General features: G+C 39.9%; 1 protein-coding gene across 17 annotated transcripts in view; it reads right to left on the bottom strand.

Annotated features, from left to right (window-relative positions):
* Nucleotides 1-23,211, bottom strand: part of GBF1 (golgi brefeldin A resistant guanine nucleotide exchange factor 1) — a 112,862-nt gene that overhangs the window by 77,038 nt on the left and 12,613 nt on the right. For all 17 annotated transcript variants that reach the window (XM_046652996.1, XM_046652994.1, XM_046652999.1 and 14 more), the window contains 2 exons: nt 22,751-22,856; nt 21,346-21,412 (listed from right to left, as the gene is read on the bottom strand). In XM_046652996.1, the coding sequence (XP_046508952.1) occupies nt 21,346-21,412; nt 22,751-22,856 (173 nt within the window). The remainder of the gene's footprint in view (nt 1-21,345; nt 21,413-22,750; nt 22,857-23,211) is intronic.

The following is a 23,211-nucleotide window of genomic DNA, read 5'->3' as shown; positions in this document are numbered from 1 at the left end:
TTAAAAAAAGCAACCAATGGAAGCATCAACACCGAAACGTATTCTGATTTAAAATATTACAAGGAAAAAACACAGCAAACACATTACAGCAGCAAAAAATAATTTTTCTAAAAGTTAGAAAAACTACTACCCAACACATAAACTGAAGAAAACAGTTTTAAGGAAAAAAACAGTTATATTTATAGAGAAAACTGAGACAACTAGAAATTCAAGCATTCTAGATCCCAGCACCAATATTCTCCTACCACTAGAAGAAAGTAATTTTTACAAAAGAAAAATAAATTTAGATAAGACATACTAAAAGAGTGACCATAGTGACTAATATTAGACAAATGACAAAATATATAGATATAAGAAGTAGAAATTGATGGACTGAAAAAGAGAAAGTAAGAAAAAGGCATTTAGGAACTCAATAATTTGATGCAGAAGACATGAAAATAAGAAACCATCCTGTCAGATAGCAAAGAAATGGGAACATTACAGTTTTAATATCTGTATATAATCTCACGAAGTAGTAATGGATCAACAACTGAAATCAATTCATATAGCACCTAAAAAGAACCAGTCACTCATCAGGAATTAGAGTTAACCCCCTCTGTAGAAGATTATTCAGCAAGCAGGAAAATAAGCTGGTAATCTGCAAGCAAACTGAGTCTCCACTATAGTCAGCAAGACCCAGCCCATTGCCTGGTCCAAGATTCTAAAGACAGATGAAACCAGAAATATGGCCATCTACTCTCAAGACCCAAAGTGTAATCAACACTCTTGTTTTGGCAAGTCAGATCTCAACCCTGTCTAGGCAATCCATATCAGCTGTGATCACTGCGTCAGATTTCAGAAGAAAGTCATTCTTTAGCACAAAAGCTAGAACCTCACTACCTTATTTGGCTCAGAAGAGCCACCCAGCTACTTCAAGAGAAGCATGCCAGGAGATCTGTGAGGACTGGAAGGAGTTTTATCATCAAAGTCCTATCCAGTCTCAAAAGATTTTGAAGCTATAACTAAACCAAAAAATAAATAAATAAAGGAAAATCTAAGTGTTGGTGAGGATGTGGAGAAACTGGAGCCCTTACACATTGCTGGTGGGACTGTAAAATGCTTCAGCCACTGTGTAAAACAGTTTGGCAGTTCCTCAAAAAGTTAAACATAGAGTTACCATATGACCTAGTAATTCTACTCCTAGGGATATCTCCAAAAGAATTGAAAACAGGTACTCAAATACATGTACATACACATTTCTAGGAACACTATTCACAACAGCCAAAAAGGTGGAAACAGTCCAAATTTCCATCAATGGATGAATGGACAAATTGTCGTATATACACACGATGGAATATTATTCAGCTGTAAAAAGGAATAAGATACTGATTCATACTACAACAAGGATGAACCTCGAAAACACTACACTAAGTGAAAGAAGCCAGATACAAAAGATCACATATTGGGGCCAGCCTGGTGGCATAAAGGTTAAGTTTGCACGCTCCATTTCAGCGGCCCAGGGTTTGCAGGTTCGGATCCCAGGCATGGACCCACGCACCACTCACCAAGCAATGCTGTGGCAGCATCCCACATACAAAATAGAGGAATACTGGCACAGATGTTAGCTCAGGGCCAATCTTCCCCACCAAAAAAAAAAAAGGAAAAAAAAGTCACATATCATATGATTCTATTTATATTAAATATCCAGAATAGGTAAATCCATAGAGACAGAATGTAGATTGGTGCTTGCCAGGAGTTGCAGGAGAGGGAGAAGGGGAAGCAACTGCTTAATGGGTACGGGGTTTCCTTTTGGGGTGATAAAAATGTTTTGGAACTAGATTGAGCTGGTGGTTGTATAACATTATGAATGTCCAAATGCCATTCAATTGTTCACTTTAAAATGGTTAATTTTATGTTATATGAACTCTACTTCAATTTTTTTAAAAAGCTCTTGAAAATGAAAGTAAAGATTCTCTTATTTCTAATTCTACTTTATTTTTCTAAAGTGCTTTAACAGGATATGAGCTTCCTTCTGGGAAACCATAAACAAACTCCAGCTAAAGACTGTGGTGTCTCCTCTGTAGCTTTTGTAGAAACAGGCAGTCAACTCAGGCTACAGTGTAAAGAGATTCCACTCACCAGAACTGGTTGCCCTGAAGCACAAATGTCACTGAGCCATCTCTGTCCAGCACTCCCACTGAGGCTTACTAAACTCAAGCCTCTTCAGCTGGCCACAAACTCCTCCTTGGAAATTCCACATCTGTTGAGACTTCATGTTCACCTTATGCAAGACAACAGTAAGGACTTTCTCCCTTCTCCATCAAAGCTCAATGCAGAGTTCTCTGGAGACACAGGTCCTTCATTGTTTCCTGTCTTGCATTTCGATCCTCTCCTAGTCTTTTCCCCTGCCTAAGCATCGCTTAAATCTCACCAATGGACAGGATTTTCTGGTAGAAGCACTTTGAATAGCCATTCTTCATATTGTTACTTTGTCTTTCACATTTTCTCTTTCAAATTGTTGAAGCAAGAGCATTTTCATAGGATGAGGTCCATCCTATGATGTTTAATACCTGTTGTCATCTTTGCTCCCATCAGTAACCTCCCACCCTCCAGGCAGAAGGCCTCAGTCACTCATGCCCTTAATTTAAAGACTCCAATAATTGGTGGTTTATAATAGCTACCCTGTCCCCAACCCACTCCATGATGCCATGAAGATACCCAATACATGTGAACTTCCTGAAGGGCTTCTTCATTGTTTTACTCATTTCTATTTCCATAACTTCCTTTTGGAGAAAAAAATTGGGCTTTTCTCAGCCTCAGAGTAAACCAAGTAGGGCAACAGTCAGTCACTCCGAAGGGGTTCCAAACTAGCCTCCATGCTCACAGCTATATATCATAAGAGCATAAACTGAGAAGTATCCTCTTTCCATAATTTTAAAAAACAAACTGCTCTAATAAAAGTAGTTGTTAATGGTATCACTAAACTGTTTACCCTGTCAGCTTAAGTTGGAGCACTTTAAAAGCTGCCCTTTAGGATCCAGGTACAATCCTTACAACTACTCCTGTAGGCAAGAAATGCTATTCCCTCTCGTAAGATCTGATGGTTTGTACCCCCATAGTTTCCATCACCCTGAGATGATCTTTTAATAGTATCTAGGATCATTGGTAATATATTACTTTACCTCCTCTCACCACTTCTCCTCACTCATCCCTCTGGGTAGAGCATTCAGAGCCAGTAACTGTCACGTCTTGTTGGATTTTTGATTTTTCTACTACCTCTCAACACTATAGTTCTGTGAATCTCCTAACCCCAAGCCAGAACTTTAGCCTGTCCAACTATACAATGAAACTATAAAAAACTCATGTGCTTTATTCCCAGATAGTTACCTCCACACATGCCAGAAACAGCCTGGTTGTGTTAGTGTGTATGCCATGTTTTCAGTGCGCTTTCCTATCGAACATGGGGGTCTAACAACAGGGACCAGTGAGCAGCCTGAAGACTGCTGCTAGAGAACAAGGTTGACTGGATAGGCAGCCCAGGGATTCTCTGGGATCAGCTCCTTTGGTTGACATAGCAGAATCACAGAGAAAAAGTGTTCCTCATGGAATTGTGATTAAAATAATAATGTTGGGGCTGGCCCCATGGCCGAGTGGTTAAGTTCGCACGCTCCGATGCAGGCGGCCCAGTGTTTCGTTGGTTCGAATCCTGGGCGCGGACATGGCACTGCTCATCAGACCACGCTGAGGCAGCGTCCCACATGCCACAACTAGAAGGACCCACAACGAAGAATATACAACTATGTACCAGGGGGCTTTGGGGAGAAAAAGGAAAAAATAAAATCTTAAAATAAATAAATAAATAAATAAAATAATAATGTTAATCTATATCCAGGTAAGATACGAAGGTCCAGAAACAAGTACGCTATATTCACCTCTGTCTCTTGCTCTTCTTCTGCAAACGGCCCACCTGAAGTGAGCTATACTTCTGCCTTCATTCACATAAAAAACAAATAAATAGTTACCGCATTGTCTTTTTCCAAACCACAATCACATTTCAACAAAAGCTTTTACTAACTGTGTAACCTTGAACATATTACTTAACCTTTGTGGAGCTTGAGTTTTATCTAGTTATATATTATCTATTTATATTTATATATTATCTTATATGATATTTATATATTATATATTATATATTTATATTATATATATTTATATATTAAAAGGGGTATACTAATAAAGACCCAGGGCATTTTGTGGGTTGTTATAAAACTCAAATGAAAAAAATACATGCAAACTGTCACAGCCAAGAGGAGCCTAAGGCGACATGACAACTCAATGTGACATGGTATCCTGGATGGGATCCTGGGACAGAAAAAAGCCATTAGGTAAAAACCAAGGAAATGTGAATAAAGTATGGACTTTAGTTAATATAATGTACCAATACTGGTTCATTAATTTTGACAAATGTACCATACTAATGTAAAATGTTAATAAGAGGGGAAACTTGGAGTGGGGTATATGAGAACTTCTTTATAGCTTCCCTATAAATCTAAACCTATTCGAAAATAAAAAGGCTATCTAAAAAAAATTGAAAAACTACACAAAATCACTTTATAAATTGTAAAGTTCTAGTCAATTGTAAAATATCACATAATTTAGTGGATTTAGTCTCTTATGTAGGTTATTGGTAGGTAGGCAGTCATTTTAAGTAGCTTAGATAACCGAGATAGCTTGAAGAGTTAAGTTCTGGTGTGGAAGAGTCTAGCCCCCAGAAACATCCCAGCTGTTTCCTGCCAGCTGGCGCCTCATGTCTGACTTTCAATAGAGTTGATTTTCTTTGTATAATTATTTTTGTGCCTCAACCTGTCTGTTTTACTAAAAGAATAGTTACTTTTTAAAAAGAGGCTCTATGCAGGTTATGTGCTTTAATTTAAGACTGCAAAAAGTGAACTTTAAGGCATGGGTATGGCTATTTATTAGGTCCATTTCCTAAATGGCTGAAATAGATCTGATTTCTACTCCCAACTTCAAATGTAGGAACAGACAGACACCCAGAGACAGAACACAGCAAGTGTACCAAACCCCTGCCAACTCCTGTTCTGCCCTGAAAAAAAAAAGAAGAAGAAAGCAAGAGTCCCAGAAGTGCAGGAAATTGTTTCTCAGACGAAAGACAACACTTCCTTTCCCAGAACAATCCATCTCCCACACTGACATCCTGCTCCTGCTATATTTACCCAACCCAAATCTGCCGATGATATACTTCCAGCTGCACTCCTGCCACATGGTCCTGTCACTCAGCTGCAGCACTCAGAGGGGAATCTGTCCAGAGGGCAGAGCCTAGAAATCACTACACACTAATCCATGCTTCCTCTATCGGTAGCCTTCAGAGTAAAGTGAGACAAAATACAGACAGTATTACTCCCTGTTTATTTTGGAAGTGACTAAAGAGACAAGAGGTACTTCATTTTATATAGTTGCTAATTTTGACTGCTCTCTTGGTAGCCAATGGAGCCTAAACAATGAAGGGATTGAAACAGGAGGTTAAAAATAACTCTATTAATGCTAGCTGCCCAAAATGCCTCACTTAATAGCCTCTTCCACTCCAACCTACTAGGATCAGGCTATCAAATCACCTTGTTACAGGGTAAACCCTTCAGTTCTAGGTGGATGGATCCAAGGAGTCAAGGGTGAGACCATTTCATTCACCCCACCTCACCCTACCTCATAGTACACTCTACTGAAAGGGGAAAGCCCAAACACTGGACTGGGTACAGGTAAATGTTAGAGCTGACTCCCATTTTCCTATTTTAGTGGTTCTCTATTCTTGGTCCTTCCCTCCCACTCCTGTACCCCCATCCCAAGTCCTTTTCTTCTGCTCCTTTGTGTCCATTCCTCCTTACTTTCTGCCTCTCTGGTTAGTTGCTTTTCTTTTTTTCCCTAACTTCTCTCTCTTTTTTTATTGACCATGGGCAAAGTTTTCTCAACAAAACCTAACTGATAGCTGATAAGGCTTTCATTAGTAATGTCATATCATTAGCCCACTCTCCACAATAGTAACAGTAAAAACCTGAGACTCAGCAGCAATACCTCTTTCTCTCTCTGCCTTTTCTTTTCCTAAGGAGGCTCAGTCATGCATATTGATCAGATCCTTCAAAGGAATGAAAGGAAAGTAGAGGCAAAAGGAAAAATGCAGAGAAAAAAGAAGAAAGTAGAGAAAAGGGTGATAGCACGTAAGAATGAGGAAATGCTTTTCTAACTTTTTCTTTCTTAAAGCTCCTGGATGATGGGAATTGCCAAACTACAGATTTTAAAAAGGTGAAGTAGAAGTTCTTAATGAGCCCAATCAGGCTTTTAAAATAGATTTGAGGATAAAAGTTGAAATATGATGATGAATTCATATTGCTGTCCCACTTATTAAAAGGAGGGGGAAAGAAAAAAAGAGAAGGGAATCAGCTTCACATGGTTGTTCCTAGTCCGGCTTAGAGGAGGAAGCATTTACACTGTTGGTTGAGTGGAGAACGAATTCCACTGGGTGATGTTGCCATAGTCTAGGAAATTACCAAGCCCCTAGTCAAGCCTCATTGAGATACAGCTTTTTCCAATTTTCAAAACTCTTTTTAGTTACTAGATATTTTTTAAAAACAGCATCACCAAAGCCATAAAGAAATAGACCTTTAGGGCATGCAATTGTTTTTCTTAAAAAGAAGAGAAACTCTTAATACAGCAAGCTAGGAAGACAATTCATGTCCATGCCTAAGAACAAGTCCTTTAAGAAGCAATCACTCAAAATTTACCATCACTGCAACCTGAAAATGGTCCAGGCAAGATTCATCAACGTATGATAATTGTTGGGGGAAAGTTTAATGAGGAGAAAAGTTTGGTCTTCAGCGTCCCCTCAGAGACTGCTTATGAGTTCCCAAGGGAAAAGAGTATCTATCCAGTCAAGAAACAAAGTTACACCTTGACCAGGTGATCAAAATTAATTATTACCAATGAGGGGTACCTCCACATATGATATCCTGAGAAGGACACTATTATCAGTAGTGGCATGTAAAGTCATGCCAGACACATATAACCTGAATCTAATCATGAGGAAACATCACACAAACCCCAAAATGTGGAACATTCTCAGAAGCGAGGGGGGGAAGAGGAGGAGGGGAGAAACAAACAAACAAACAAGGAAAGAAAGATAGAAAGAAAGAAAAGAAAAGAAAAAACTGGCCTGTATTCATAAAAAATGTCAATGCCATGAAGGACAAAGAAAGGCTGAAGAACTACTCCAGATTAAAGGAGAGTAAAGAAACCTGACAACTAAATGTACTATGTGATCCTTGACTGAAGGAGGAAAAAAACACATTAAAAAATTCATTATTGGGGCCAGCCCAGTGGTGCAGTGGTTAAGTGCGCACGTTCTGCTTCAGCGGCCTGGGGTTCACCAGTTCGGATCCCAGGTGCAGACACAGCACTGCTTGGCAAGCCATGCTGTGGCAGGCGTCCCACATATAAAGTAGAGGAAGATGGGCATGCACGTTAGCTCAGGGCCAGTCTTCCTCAGCAAAAAGAAGAGGATTGCCAGCAGATGTTAGCCCAGGGCTAATCTTCCTCAAAAAAAAAAAATTATTATTGGGACAATTGACAAAATTGGAACATGAATAGTAAAGTATTATAACAATGTTAACTTCCTTAAATTTGATAACTGTACTAAAGATTATGGAAGAGAATATCCTTCTTAGGAAACATACACTGAAGTATTAAGGGATAAAAGGTCATGATGTGTATAACCTACTCTTAAATGGTTTAGAAAAAATTTTATATACATATGTGTGTGTGTACAGAAAGAGAATAATAAAAACAAGTTGCAAAAGGGTATAAGGAGACCTCTGTATTATTCTTACAACATTTCTGTAAGTTTAAAATTATTTCAAAATAAAAATTCAAAAAAATTCACCATCAATTGACCTGATTAAGTGTCCTGACACCAATTAGGTAGAGAGGAAATGGAGATAAACTTATAGTCTAGATAACACTAAAAGAACCTCTGGTAGGGAAGCAAGCCAACTTTTTCCCTCCTTTTGGAGCTTTTAGAGGAAGACTATTACCAACATAAATATTTCTCATTCTCTGCCTTCTGTTACTCCATGCACACAAGCCAGTTTTGTTGACTCTTGAGCCTGTAGTCTACCCAGGACCACTCAGGACTGTGGCAACATCTCCCATTCTCTAAAATCCAAAGAGTTCTACCAAATACAGCCACTGCTCACTTTCTTCCTTATACAGAACTTAAGAGAACAGAATGAGTCCCCTAAACCTCTGTAATGAGACTGATTAAGATGCTAAATTTGGGCTCATCTGGGAGGATTAATGAGCCATATCTGGATTCTGAAAACAGAAATCCTTTTTCCCTTGACTACTTTCCCCACAATGCTTCTGTCCAGGTGGGCTGAACCAAGAACTTCTCTTCCTGGGCCAGAGGGAACCAGGATATTCTGCCAGAGTCACCAGGCTATGGTTGCAAAAAGTATTTGGCTATAGTAGGTATTAATGATGTACCTTTTTTTTTTTTTTTTGAGGAAGATTAGCCCTGAGCTAACATCTACCACCACTCCTCCTCTTTTTGCTGAGGAAGACTGGCCCTGAGCTAACATTTGTGCCCATCTTCCTCTACTTTATATGTGGGACACCTGCCACAGCATGGCTTGACAAGCGGTGCATAGATCCCACTAGAGATCCAAACCTACAAACCCCAGGCAGCCAAAGTGGAATGTGCGAACTTAACCACTGTGCCAAGGGGCCAGCCCACTAACGATGTACGTTAAATGTAGACTCATCCCAGAAAAAAGAGACAAAGGAGAAAGATGTGCATTTTAAATTCAGCAGACAATAAGCTATCAAGCAAATGATAGGTCACAGGTCTTTTTGTGTAATACATTTGTACTCCAACATCCAGTCTAACTTTCTCTTTTACAAAGATCTTAAACACTGTTTAATTGCTTCACTGCCTCACTATCTCTTTCCACTCCTGAAAAATCCCAGGAATACTTTTCCTAAGGAAAAATGCCTTTTTCTAAAAGGTATTCTCTCTGAGGACCCAAGGTTCCTAAGGCCTACTTCTAAATAAGGTTGCTTTCTCTGGATTCAAAAGATAAATATATGATGGGATGTTCCAACCAATTTGGAGCCAAATCCTATCCAAAGTTACATGGGTTTTGACATTTCTTTGCTCACATGAAGCCTTTGGGCTAATGGGTTGCTACTAAAAATGCTTATGCTATTTTTGAACTGGGACTATTAGAACCAAGCTGTAGAAAAGGACTTTCCTCATTCTTTTAGCACCTTAGCTAAATAGCTATTAAATTCTTTGTTTTGTGCCCCTAGACTTCAAAATCTTAACAATTGTATCAGAAGCCCAAGCCTGAGAGCTGAATTTTATTAGAAAATTTCATTAGAAGCTAAATTTTATCAGGAAAGGCAATCAGGGGACGGCCCAGTGGCGCAGTGGTCAAGTTCACACGTTCTGCTTCAGCAGCCCAGGGTTCGCCAGTTCGGATCCTGGGTGCGGACATGGCACCACTGGGCAAGCCAGGCTGTGGTAGGCATCCCACATATAAAGTAGAGGAAGATGGGCATGGATGTTAGCTCAGGACCAGTCTTCCTGAGCAAAAAGAGGAGGATGGGAGCAGATGTTAGCTCAGGGCTAATCTTCCTCAAAAAAAAAAAAGGTGATCAGCCATTAATATCTTATCCTACGGTACAATTTTAGTCAGTTCAGTTCCGAGATGCACAGGCTGATTAATCAAAGATGAATATAAATAGACTAATCGAGCCCTAAGCCATCCAAGGCTCTAAAGCAACTAATGAAGCTGCCATGCACTTGGTTACTGCCAGGCAGCCAGGGCTAGGGCAGAGGGTGGGGGTGGGAAAGACAATCAGACAAACACCACTGCTCTTCTTCTGACCACGCTAGAACCTCTTTCAGCACATCAGGGCATACAATAATTTCCTGAGGTCACATGTGGAAGCTGGGCAGACTTCAAACCAGTGCCCAGCTGTCCACTCAAATTCTAAAGCTTCTCAAATCACCAACCCACTAGACTATAAATTTATGAGGACAGGAATTGTGTCAGTCCCCTTGAAAACTAGGTCCCTAATACCTAGTTCAGTGTCTGGTGCATGTTAAGTACTCAAGAAATATTTGTTGACTGCACATGTAAGTGTACTTCTGCCAAGAGCAATGTTCCTGGAGAAGACGCTATTTTAGAGTCTTCCCAATACAAATGACTCCCTCCTTTACCCACCAAAAGAACTAAAAGGGATGGCCAGGCCATGTTTAACATGAATAGCTATCCCCCTTTCCCTGAACAATCAGCTTAAGATCACATAAAAGGGATAAGGTACAAGGTACGAAGTGACTAGTCAGTCACAATTACATCCACAATCCTTATTTCCTTGGAGAAGAATACTTATTCTAACATTCTCCAGGATGTTATGACTCATATGGTCTCAAATTAATCTCTGCCTTGCAAAAGCCAATTCATCCAGAGAGAAACAACTATATAAACAGAACTGCTTCAGTTATAAAAAAGAAGGAAATTCTGTCATTTGCAACAACGTGGATGGACCCTGAGGACATTATGCTAATTGAATAAGTCACACAAAGAAAGATAAATAATAATGAACTCACTTATATGTGGAATCTTAAAAAGCCAAATTCATAGAAACAGAATAGAATAGTGGTTGCTAACGGGCTGGGTGGTGAGGGAAAAGGGGAAATGTTCGTCAAAGGCTTTAAACTTCTAGTTTTAAGATGAATAAGTTCTAGGGATCTAATAGATAGCATAGTGACTAGAGTTAACAGTACTGTTTTATATACTTGAAGGTTGCTAAGAAAGTAGATCTTAAATGTTCTCACCATACACACACACAAATTGTAGTTAATTATGTAAGGTAATTGGATGTGTTAAGCAACCTTATCGTGGTAATCATTACATAATATATACATGTATCAAATCATGACATTGTACACCTTAAACTTACACAATGCTATGTGTCAATTATGTCTCAGCAAAACTGGGGGAAAAAAGAAAACAATATGTAATAGTAGAGGGAGGAAGGGAAGCAGGGAGGAAGGACTCCTTTACTGAAACTGAAGTTGATAGGGATGAAACCCAGATGTAACAGTCCACTAGTTCCCAAAGGCAGCTAAGGCACGTCAGAGTCCCTCATAGAATGCCAAGAATATGGTGGAAAAGGCACTCTGATTCAACATCCTCTTTGATTCCGTACACAAGAAATAACACTGCAGAGAGACAAATTCAAACAAGTGCTGGAAGAGAAGTAGATCACAAGCTCTCTCTACCAGTGCTTTCAAACTTTTTTGACCATGACTTACAGACAGAAACACAGTTTACACTGCAACCCAGAACATAAACGTGTTTCCAACTGAAACAAAAGTTTCCCAAAACAATACTTATCCTTATTATGTGTGATGCACAGATACCTTCTCTTTTATTCCTTTTTTTCCTCCCTTAATGCCCAAAGCTTGTACCAAAAAGCAAGGAAGTGCTCAAAGGGGTCATATCAAAGGAACAAAGGAATTAATTTGAAGGAGCTCTCACTGGCCAAACTTGGAATGATATGACTACCAAAAATAATCATAAATGTAATTAATTGTAAAACATTGAATAAATAAAAATTCACAAGCCCCAAAAAAGGGGGAAAATCTCTAATTTGCCACCATTTGTGGTCTTTGTTAACAGTGCTCCTTACTCTGAAAACTGGCCATCAAGGGGAAAGAATTAAGCATTTTCCTTGCCTTTTTAAGGAGAAACGATGGTCCATCCTCCAGTTTATGAAGGAAAGATATTCTTTACAGAGAATGCCAGCTAATAAATGTAGAAAAAATGACAGAATTAGAAAATCATCATTCTGCAACCCCCAGTGAAATAAACGATTCTGGCAAAAATTCATCAGTAGATGATCACTGGGTAAAAGAATATTAGAGAGCAGGATATTCACAAGGTGCCAAATTATAACTTCACAGATTACTTACTAATTGCAAAGAGAAAAATAAATTTACTTTAAAATGAGGAGATAGGGCAATATACACCAGAAGCAAGTAATCTTAACATCACCAATAGTGGGACAAGCTCACAGTATATGCCTCCTGTGGTGATATAATATGAAGTACACGGTATCACCTATGAAGTAGTCATGCCAAAAACGTTTAACCTGAATTGAATTAAGCCTTTAATTCTAACTTCTAGAATACAAAAAATATATGGGATAGAGGAACAAATTAAATGACACCACAAGGACACAGACAAACCCAGAATGTAAAAGATTCTAAAGATAAATGGCCTGATCTCTTCAAAAAGTCAATGCCAAGAGGGGAAAAAAAAGGGTGGAGAAAACTGTATTAGATTTTAAAAGTCAAAAGAGATGCAACTACCTAATGAAAAGAGAATTTTGCTTGAATTTTGGTTTATAAAACCAGTTACGTTATAAAAGGCAGTCAGCGGACAAGTGGAAAAACTTTAATATGGACTGGATATTAGCTAGTATTAGTAAATCATTAAGTTTCTTAGGTGCGGTAACGGTACTGTGATTATATAGGACAATGTCCTTATTTAGAATGCATGCTGAAGTATTCCAGGGTGAATCGTCAATGTGTCTGCAACTTATTTTCAAATGGCTTATAAAAAAAATAATACACATATATATGGACAAAGCAAATAAGACTAAATGTTAATAATTCTGACTCAAGTGTGGGATATGAGTGGTCACTGTGGTATTATTTCAATTTTTGGTATGTTTGAAATTTTTCAGAATAAAAAATCGAGGAAAAAAACGCTGTGTGACCCTTTCAAACGATACCACAATCCACTCATGGAATGTAACCTGCAGTCTGAAAGATACCACTCTATCCCAGATAGGGCAATGATAATAATATCTTAGCTCTCACTTTATTATCAATTTGGAGCCAGTTTTCTTAAACCTGTTGTTTGTCCAAAGAGAAGAATGAACCTTCATAAAAAAGCTCATGCGGAATGAATGAGGCTTTCTTATTCTGCAACCCCCATCAAGAGTTTCCCAAGTTTTCTGTTTTTTTCTGCCAATTAATAACTCATTTTACTTGAAAAGGAAGAACAATCAGTGGAAAAATTCCTGTCAGTGGCAGGGAAATTTCTTTTGTCCCTCTACTTTTAGAGGATTTTTCCCAATTCAGGGCCCATCACAGATAACATTGAAGTCCTTTTGATTCTTTTCCTCCCCAATTAATGTCCCCACTACCCTCAGCCTCCAGTTCCCAAGCTGCTTTCCAGGACACCTGGAAGCAAGCTTCATGGCTGACTGCAGAAAAACCCTTGCTCCCACACTACATCTGGCTCTGCCTTTCCACCAAATCAAACGCCAATTTACTGCCCTCTGATGTACAGTCTATCAGGCTACTTCCTGGATGCCCCCACTTCACACTGGGCCAGAAACCCAAGGCAATAATGTGAGTTCCACAAACGGGCAAGTAATCGCTCAATAGGCGTAGAACAAGGAAAGGTCAGTTGTGATGTGTGCACATGTGTCAGCCCTTCACAACTCAACCTACAGTGGTAACAGCGGTAATAGAAGGCTGGTATTACAGAAGAGGCATGCAATCAGAAGCCAGCCAACAGGCAGCCAGGAGTGCTTGTCCATCTAAGTCCTTCAGGATTTCCAAAGACCAAAATAAAGAAACACAGGCCTCAAAACTGGTAAGGAGCATCTTAACTCCAGATTTCCAGAAGGAAACCTGAGAGCTTAAGGTAGTCACTGCTCTCCATCTATCACCTTTTCTTAATGAGGTGATCTGAGCTGAAATGATCTAATCTCCATTTTGCTCTATACCCGGCTCTATCTTCTAAAGGGTGCCAGGAGAAAGACAAATGCACTTACCCTTTTCATAAACATAGCCAATATTACTTCAGAAACTGGGACAACCAATTAAGCATCTATGAGCACACAGAGGTGGTTAGAAGGGGCAAGGCTAAGAAATAACCCTTTATTCTCTCCCCTAATCAAAACCGCACATTGAATTTCAAACATTTGGCTTCTTCTGAAACCCTCTTGGCACTACCCTGAGTTTGAGTGGGCGGAAAAGAAGAAAGGGACTTTGCCTTCTTCCTTGTTAAAAACAAAGCAGCAGCTGGCTTTCCCTCTTTCTACTCATCTGACTGCTGTCATGGCAAGTTGGGCACATACCCAGAGAGTAATTTCAGGCCTCAAGAGATGGCTGTGCTAAAGAGGACAATGGCAATGAGGGCAATATCAGAAACTTTGACACCCATCTCAGACCACATTGCCCCCTAACCCAGACTAGAAAGAAAGTAGGTTCCTTTGCCTTTCCTTTTGAGAGCCAAGCTATTAAGAATGCCCCTTTTTTCACAACCCCCTTTCAGATACATATAGTGGAAATGTGCCAGCAGACTAGTTCTGATGGCTAAGTGTATCTGAGTATTAAGGAGAGAAAAAGGGAGGGCTGCAGGCATAAGAAGCCAGACTTTGTACAGCTGCTTCTTCTCAAGAAAGTCTTCAGGGAGCCAGCCCCACGGCCTAGTGGTTAAGTTTGGCACACTCCACTTTGGCAGCCCAGGTTCAATTCCCAGGTATGGACCAACATCACTTGCCAGCACCATGCTGTGGTGGTGAACCACATACAAAATAGAGAAAGATTGGCGATAGATGTTAGCTCAGGGCGAATCTTCCTCAGCAAAAAAGAAAGAAAGAAAGTCTTCATTTTCTAATCTCGAGGACAAACAAGTGTTTGGAAGAACTTCTTGGTTAGAAGTGTCAAGTGAAGAGGGCTCAGATCATTTGGGGAAGGTCCCACTAAAAAGAAATGACAAAGTAAAGTCATCAAAATACAGGCCTCTTGGAGCGACCTTATTTATATAAATATTCCCTGAGGAGAAAAATATCACAGTACCTTTACTTTCTCCAAGTGTGCTGAAACACCCACAAGTCTGAGGCCACTCAAGCTACCATGATTCTAAGGTACCAAAGTCAGTCTTATTCAAATTCAAGCCACATCCTAATGTGTTGCTCAACAATCTCCAAACTAATATAGTGTCATATTTTATTATAGAAGAAAGTCAAAAAAGACCAAGAAATAGATATTTGCATAAGTGTGCCCAACCTTGCCTCTTCCAACACTCAGCCCATTACATGAATCTGTCTGCCAAATTTTATCATACCTGGTTCTTTAGTGTCTACTTAGTCAGGCTTTGAACAATTTATAAGATCAATTCCAAGTAGGAAAAAGCTAATGACTCATTCAACTTTCTTCTCATGCTGATTAATAGTGATATATTGCTTACTCTACTACTCCCTGAACTACAGGCCCCTATAGAAATAACAAAAGTATGCATTCAACCAGTATGGGAGAAGCTAACTGTAGGCAATTTTTTTTTTTCCAAATAATGTACCCTTACTCAATATTTTTCCTGACAGTGACTACTAAAATCTCTTGCCCCTACACCTCCCCATCTTCCAACTGCAACAGATTAAACTTGAGATATGAGGTATCCTTAAACACTTTTGCTTCTACCTAGAAGGCTGTTTCTAAGAGGCCTAGGCCAGATAGGTGTTAAGTCATAGTTTCTCCCAGGTTGGCTTCCAGATTCTGTTTAAATGTTCTCTACAAACCTCTGGAGGTTACATGGATTCAAACCTCCTAACTCAGACTCTGAATTCACAAAGCTTGAGACAGACAGGACCCCACAGGTGTGTTTGTCCAGGATAAACTATATTTAAATAAACTCCTGATACATCCACTTTCTTCAGGCACCTGCTTCTCCTCCTTAAACTCAAGCCCCCCATATCCTGCGTCCAGGTAAGCTCGGTAAAGAAATATCCTATCCCTCAGAGTTACTCTATGCAACCCACCAATCTCTTTGAGAATATCTGAACTCTGGCCCAATCAGCTTTACATGAGAAAGCCAAATAAGCAAATGTATAAGCTATAATTTTTGTTTATTTCTTTGCTTGTTTTTAGCAAGGGAAAGAGTGGGAATAAGAAAAAATGACAACAGGTTGCTCTCATTCACCATCATCCATTCTATGCCTGATAGGGAAACATATAGCACAGAGTAGAGGCCACAAAGGTTAGCCTTGGAATGGTCAGCTAGACCCGCCAGTCTTATAAAACCAGTGGCTAGGAGGGCAGTAAGTTTGAGTGTTTGTTTATGATTATAGCCCCAATGCCTAAGTGCCTAAACAAAATGCTTAGCACACAGCAGATATTCAATAAGTATTGGTTAGAAGCAATTTAATAAGCCAGGCCCAGAAGGAATCCAAATCTTGGGGAATCCCAGAAAGAAAAGGTTCAAGAAGCTAGAAGAGATCCATAGTTAATACAGGTGCTTACACTGGGCCTCAAGACCACCTTAGTCTTACACTGAATACCCCCAATCCTGACAGGTCCTCAGAATTACAAGATCCTGGGGTTAAATTTCCAAAGGCAAACTTACTACCGCCCCCACCCGCCACCCCCAGACACACACACACACACATATCACTAAGGAGTCTTCTCAAGCCCTGGCCATGAAGGCTTGGAAGTCATTAAGAGGTGGTCCCTTAAGAGAAGATTCTGGTTATGATACTTTTAGACTGTTCCTCTCTCTCTGCTTGAAACCAAAAATTTTCTGGAAAAGAATCTCTTTATTAATGTTCTAAGGTTAAAGACCAATGACAAAGGCAACCTAAATCTGGAGGCAAATGACCACAGCTAAACACCACAAATCACAACTGACTACAGCCCTTTCCATGAAGCTATACTGGATGAAGGGTACTAAGTCTTGCAAGAACTTGTCTAGTCTGGGAACAAAAAGATCATAGATCACAGACCATGTCAACCAGAAGGATTCTTCTAAACTATCCACTTTCTTCAGACCTAAAATTAAGAGCAGTATCAAATATCCTGATATTTCACTTTCTCTTCTATCCCCCTATCCTAGGCCACAGATCTCACCACAAGGTCTAGCTGTGAAATCGAACATAACTCCAATATGCAAAAGCCCCCACAAGATCTCTAGAAGGATAAAAGGAAACACCTCTTTGGAGTCTAAGCCCAGGGCAGGGCTTGGGCAGATGTAAGGAAGAGGCAGTCACCCTTCTGCCCCTAATGCCAGGACACCCCAGCCCTGCAGGCAGTACAGAGTTAACTACCCACCCGCTTTGAGAAGCACAAAGGTACATCACTGCAACATGCCTAACATTTACATTGCCTCTCTCTGCTCATTAAACAGGTTTTGGTTAAATAATGAACAAACTGTATTACAGACTCCGATGAGAATTCCAAAATTATAAATCAACTGGGAAAGCCCAAAGGGGCAGACAGACAGGGAGGGGGGAGAAGGATAATATTGACTAATATAAAGGGCGCAGCTTGACAGTGGATATTCCTGCCACACCTGATCAAACACACTCCATGGGGGGAGGGGAAACAGAGCAAGAGAGGGGAGATGGGACAAGACAGCCTGAAATTTGCATCCGGAAAAGATTAAAACGGATTCTTTGGGGATAGAGAAAATACATAATATATATTACTATAAATGCAAAACTGTACTAAAAGCTAACTCAAATGTCAAAGATTACAGCTTGAATAAATTTAAATATAAAAGCCATGTGCTTCCTTGAGTTAATGAGAGAGACATAAAAGGACAAACTGGGCCAGAAGGCTGAACAGAGTCTTATGCTGCCTTTGCTGGGCAATGGGTTCAAAGCATAGCAGCGACTACAGTCAGAGGCTTCCCTCCACAGCTCTGAGCCCTGAGAAAGAAGTGGCCAATTCCATCACTTTTCCAGCCTACATTCTGTTTTTAAAAATTAAAATATAATTTACACGCTATAAAATTTACCCATGTAAAGTAGACAATTCAATGGTTTTTTAGTATATTCACAAAGTTGTACAACTATCACCACTATCTAACTCCAGAATATCTTCATCACTCCAAAAAGAAACCCTGCATCCATTAGTAGTCACTCCCTATACCCCTTCCCAGCCTCTGGCAACCATACATCTGCCTTAATTCCTTCAGAATGACCTCCTTGGGGCCAGCCCCACGGACAAGTGGTTAAGTTGGTGCTCCGCTTCAGTGGCCCGGGGTTTCACTAGTTCCGATCCTGGGCGTGGACATGGCACCACTCATCAGGCCATGCTGAGCGGCGTCCCACATGCCACAACTAGAAGAACCCACAACTAAAATATACAACTATGTACTGGGGGGTTTTGGGGAGAAAAAGCAGAGGAAAAAAAAATAGAATGACCTCCTTCCTAAAAGGATTCCTAAGAGGATTTAAACACCAAATAAGGAGCAGCAGTCAAGTCTCACTGGTGGTGAGCTAAGGCTTCAGCCAAAGTAGCAATATGCAAACTTTGCTCTTGGGCACCCTGCATCTTCCAAGTGCAACCCTCTCTTAAGATTTGATATTAGAATATTCTATTACTTTAAATGCTACAGAGCATGCAGGCATTATGCAATTTTGACAAATACTGACTGCAAATGTGGTCCAGAGACACATATCTGTGAGAATAACCAGTATACACTTAACCAACCTCACTAGAGACAACAGACTTATTCCCTTTGTAATGTTCAGATAATACTCCTGGAGAAGTAGGTAGTGCTTTAAAGAGCCTCTGTTCACAGAAAAGAAAAAAAATCATTTTGGTTTACTGACAATGTCCAATGAAAGTGGTGATGGTCCAGTGAACATTTCCAACAGTGCTATTCTTAACCAACCAAGCCAGCAGATAGTTTAGAAAAATGCAAATAGAAAGCCTTTGTAAAAAGAGACCAAGTCCAAGTCAGTTTCATGAGCTAAACTGAGTGGAGGTCCTATAATTCCTGCCATACCTCCTCCAATCTAAGTGGTACACCATTCCCAGTGATATAGCATGGGGAGTCCCTTCAGTTTCTCTCTCCAAGTTCAAAACCCTTTCCCAGCCTCCTACCATTAACAGGCTTCCAAGAAAGCAGTCCTCCTGACACTGCCAATCAGAAAAATCTGTTTGTTTCAGTAAAAGAAACAAGGAATTGGTCATGGATTGCAGAGTCCAGGACCACAGGGGCAGCTGACCCATAAACCTGCTCCTGGAAGCCAGCACTGTGTAGGGGGTCAGAACCAATCAAAAGACCATGAAATGCTCTATTTTGGGTCCACTCCATCATTTTCTCAGGCAGGTAATATGCTAAAACCCAAGAATTATGGGGCAACCTTGGCAGACACCATTTCAACATCCACCACAGCTGTTGGCCCCGGGAAAATACCACCACTTTCCTCCACGCTCCAGAAGAAAGCTCAGCAACACCCAGCTATGTTCCTAGTACCACTGACAGCTCTGGCTCCTCAGCACATTCTGGTTTTATTAGTTTCAAGCAGCAGATAATCTGGAGTCCTAACCCAAGGATGTAAGAAAATTAGGCAGCAGACTCAACTTTGGTAGTTTTTATGTGGTCTAGAGACCTCAAGTCCTGGATTGTACCACTCACCACACATACAATCTCTGAGCTGAAGTTTCAGGATATGTCAGGATGGGGAAAATAAGTGTGGGATATAGACTGGATGGCAAGCAGGAAATGTGGCTCTGTCAGGATAGCAGCACCACCTCAGCAAGTCAAGGTCTGCAGAGTGCCTAAAAGACTTATAAGGCTACTCCAGTCTGATCTCAGCCATTTTAGGGTGTTCCCAATCACTTACAACAATAATCCCTCACTGTGTATAAACTGTTTGCCAAATGCTTCCAAATATATTCACTTGTTTAATCCTCTTAACATCTCTTAGAAAGATAATACTCTGAACTCTGGCCCACCAAAAAGAATTGTAAACATCTACTCACTACATTTTCTTTCTAATTGAGATATAAGCTTTATCTGTAAAGCAAAAAGAAAAAAAACATCTGTGCAAGCTGCCAACTTTCTAATGCAGCCAAGTCACTGACAGTGCAGGCCATAAAGCAAGAACATGCCACCTAGGTGCAGCATTAGCCCTGCAAACTAGCTAACAACCACAACCAAGTCCTCTATACTTGACTCTTCTTGGCTAATATTTGCAACACTTCTCAATTGAGTGAAATCTGCTCCTTTAAAGAAAACATTTAGGGAACCTTTAGATAACTTCAGCCCATGATTAGGAAAGGAAAAAGGAATTTTTCTCCAGATATTCTCCTATATTTCTCATGAAAGGGGGAAATTTATTTGTTTGTTTATTGTTTATTTAATTTGCAGAGGCCTAAAAACTATTTCAATTGTGGTCTTAAATATGTTACTAGCTAAAAGCATTCCAGGACATACATTGCAAAAGCCCTTTACAGTCAACAGAGGAACACAGCTCTGCGGCTTTCCCCTTCAGTCTGTATCTCCCCCTTGAAAAACCCAAAGGTGTTGAGACTTGCCTTCTCCCTTGACACGTCTATATACAGAAGATGAAGCACTTCCTGTGTACATTCTCCTCTAATTGTACGAAGAGAAGCAATGCAGAACAGAGCATTAAACCAGGCATCAGAGGCCAGAATTCTAGTTTTGAGTCCACCTCCTAGGATCAGTGCAAACTCAGCTAAATCACTTAAAATGTCTCTGGGCTTAAACTATATTCATAAAAAGGAAACAATATGCGCCAAGCCTCCCTCACAGGGTTGTATAAAAGTTCAGTAAGGTAATAAATGTGAAAGTGGCTTTGAAACTTCTAAACATATGAATACTACATAACGTTATTATGATTAGAAAAACAGGAGTGAAAAAAAGGGACAAAAGATTCTAGGAATGCATGAAGACTGATAGCTCTTCATTAGAGAGCTAAGGCTCTAAAAGCGACAGTGACTTTCTATAAGAGAAGGGTTTTGTTGCAAGTACTAAAAACTCCATTTGTGCCACCAACTTCCTACCTCATGGCATGCATGAGGTAGACAAAGAAAGTAGTTAAAACAAAACCAAAAATAATTTACTCAAAAGACGAAGGAAGCTTATAATTGTATGAATGCTAATTACCCACTAAAGCAGGACACCCTACTGGGAACTCAGGGAAAAGGCTCAGCAATATAGTACACCAGGGGCAAACTACAACCATGGGCCAAAGGTGGCTTGCAGTCTGTTCTTTTAAAGAAAATTTTATTTCTTGCTCATTCATTTAAGCATTATTTGTGTCTATTCATTAAGCATTATCTCTGTCTGCTTTTGAGCTATAATGGCAGAGTTTAGTAGTTGCACAGTTGCTATGGCCTGCAAAACCTAAAATATTTACTATACAGGCCTCTACAGAAAAAGTTTGTCCATCCCTGTAACAAATCAAACACATGTTGTTTTACAGGATAAGTAATCCTTCCTATATGTAGGGACTTACCTGTTATATTATTTAAAACTTCCTTTAGATGACTGAAACTATGCAGCAGAGGATCCCGTTCTTCATCCTGTAACATATGGGTTTAAAAAAAGTCATTATTGGGTCAAAGAGGAAAAAGGAAATAAAGAACAGATCAAGGACTCTTTCTCTGAATCCAACCAGAAAATCCTGTAAATTTTCCTTCTGAGGAAAAGAAAATTAGCCATCGTTTGTTTTTCCAATTCCTTTATCTCTTAATTCACAGAGGTCCTCTGGGCTTACTAAAACAGTAAATCCTAAAGTACTAATCTACACCATGGCCATAGCATTCAAGATACCACAGATTGCCAGGTCCTTTATATGTGCTGTAGTCTGAAGGTCTGTGTCCTCTTAAAAATTATACGTTGAAATTTTAATGCCCAATGTGATGGTATTAGGAGGTGGGGCCTTTAGAAGGTGAGTGATTAGGTCATGAGGGCAGACTCCTCAAGAATGGAAATAACGCCCTTATAAAAGGAACCCAAGAGAGCTCCCTTTCCCCTTCGGCCATGTGAGGATACAATGAGAAGTCTGAGACCCAGAAAAGGGCCCTCACCTGACCATGCTGGCATCCTGATCTCAGACCTCCAGCCTCCAGAATTCTGAGAAGTAAATTTCTGTTGTTTATAAGCCACTCAGCCTGCGGTATTTTGTTACAGCATCCCAAACAGACTAAGACATCTCTATTATTCTATCTCTTCTCCTTCTTCGTACTCATTATATAATCACACATATTCATTTCAAAGACATTCCTGACTCCACTCTCACTTCTAAAACAATCCACTTTTATAAATGAACATGACAAATTTCCAAACACCAAGTTGGAAATGTCTAAACTTGTTTTTACAATTGTGCCAAAAGCTGTTTTATACAACTACAAAAAATATCCTTGAACATACATATGCAACAAAGAAAGCCAGCTTTATGACAGGTAAGTTTCTTACCCATCTGACTGGCAAGATACGGCTTGCTCCATATATGGAAGTTTGCTGAACTCCCAAGGAGTACCATCACCAAGCCATACTCCATGTATCAATAACTAAACTAAGCTAATTTAATTTGATAGCTAATGACTGCCCAAGGGAATTAGAAGATAAGGAATCTTTCTGACATTTTTAGGTATATTAAAGAAGTCCCAAGTACTAGCTTAAGTTTTTTACAAAAATAGCTAGAAGAAGAATAGTATCATCTTTTGGGTCCCAGAGGAAAAAAGGCAGCCCATAAATTTGATGCTAGTTGGAATAAACCAGAAGGGTCCCCGATTACAAGAACAACTCTGAATTCCTACTATTTTTATTATTACTGGGAAATTGATTACTGTTTTAACCATGCATCAGATCCCCTACAACAATTTGGTGACCAAGCTATCTGCCCATTCCCCACTTACCAGTGGAGTATGGGTGCTCCATCGTGCATTTCGTTTAATGGCCCCAACCACAATGTTAATCTCTCCTTGAATGATGTAAATACTCTTATCCACCATCCTGGCAAACCTACCAAAAAAGTTAAGAGAAAAGTCTAGTTAATATTTGGTTACCCAGAGCATACTCATGCTTAAATCAGTAGCCGGTAAGATTAGAACTATGATTTAACTTTTTTTTTTTTTTTTTAAAGATTTTATTTTTTTCCTTTTTCTCCCCAAAGCCCCCGGTACATAGTTGTATATTCTTCGTTGTGGGTTCTTCTAGTTGTGGTATGTGGGACGCTGCCTCAGCGTGGTTTGATGAGCAGTGCCATGTCCGCGCCCAGGATTCGAACCAACGAAACACTGGGCCACCTGCAGCGGAGCGCGCGAACTTAACCACTCGGCCACGGGGCCAGCCCCATGATTTAACTTTTTAGTACCAA

Source organism: Equus quagga, chromosome 2 (assembly GCF_021613505.1).
Source record: "Equus quagga isolate Etosha38 chromosome 2, UCLA_HA_Equagga_1.0, whole genome shotgun sequence".
In the NCBI taxonomy this organism is placed as follows: Eukaryota; Metazoa; Chordata; class Mammalia; order Perissodactyla; family Equidae; genus Equus; species Equus quagga.
Note: the sequence above shows the minus strand (reverse complement) of the source record. Positions and strands in the feature narration are given on the sequence as shown.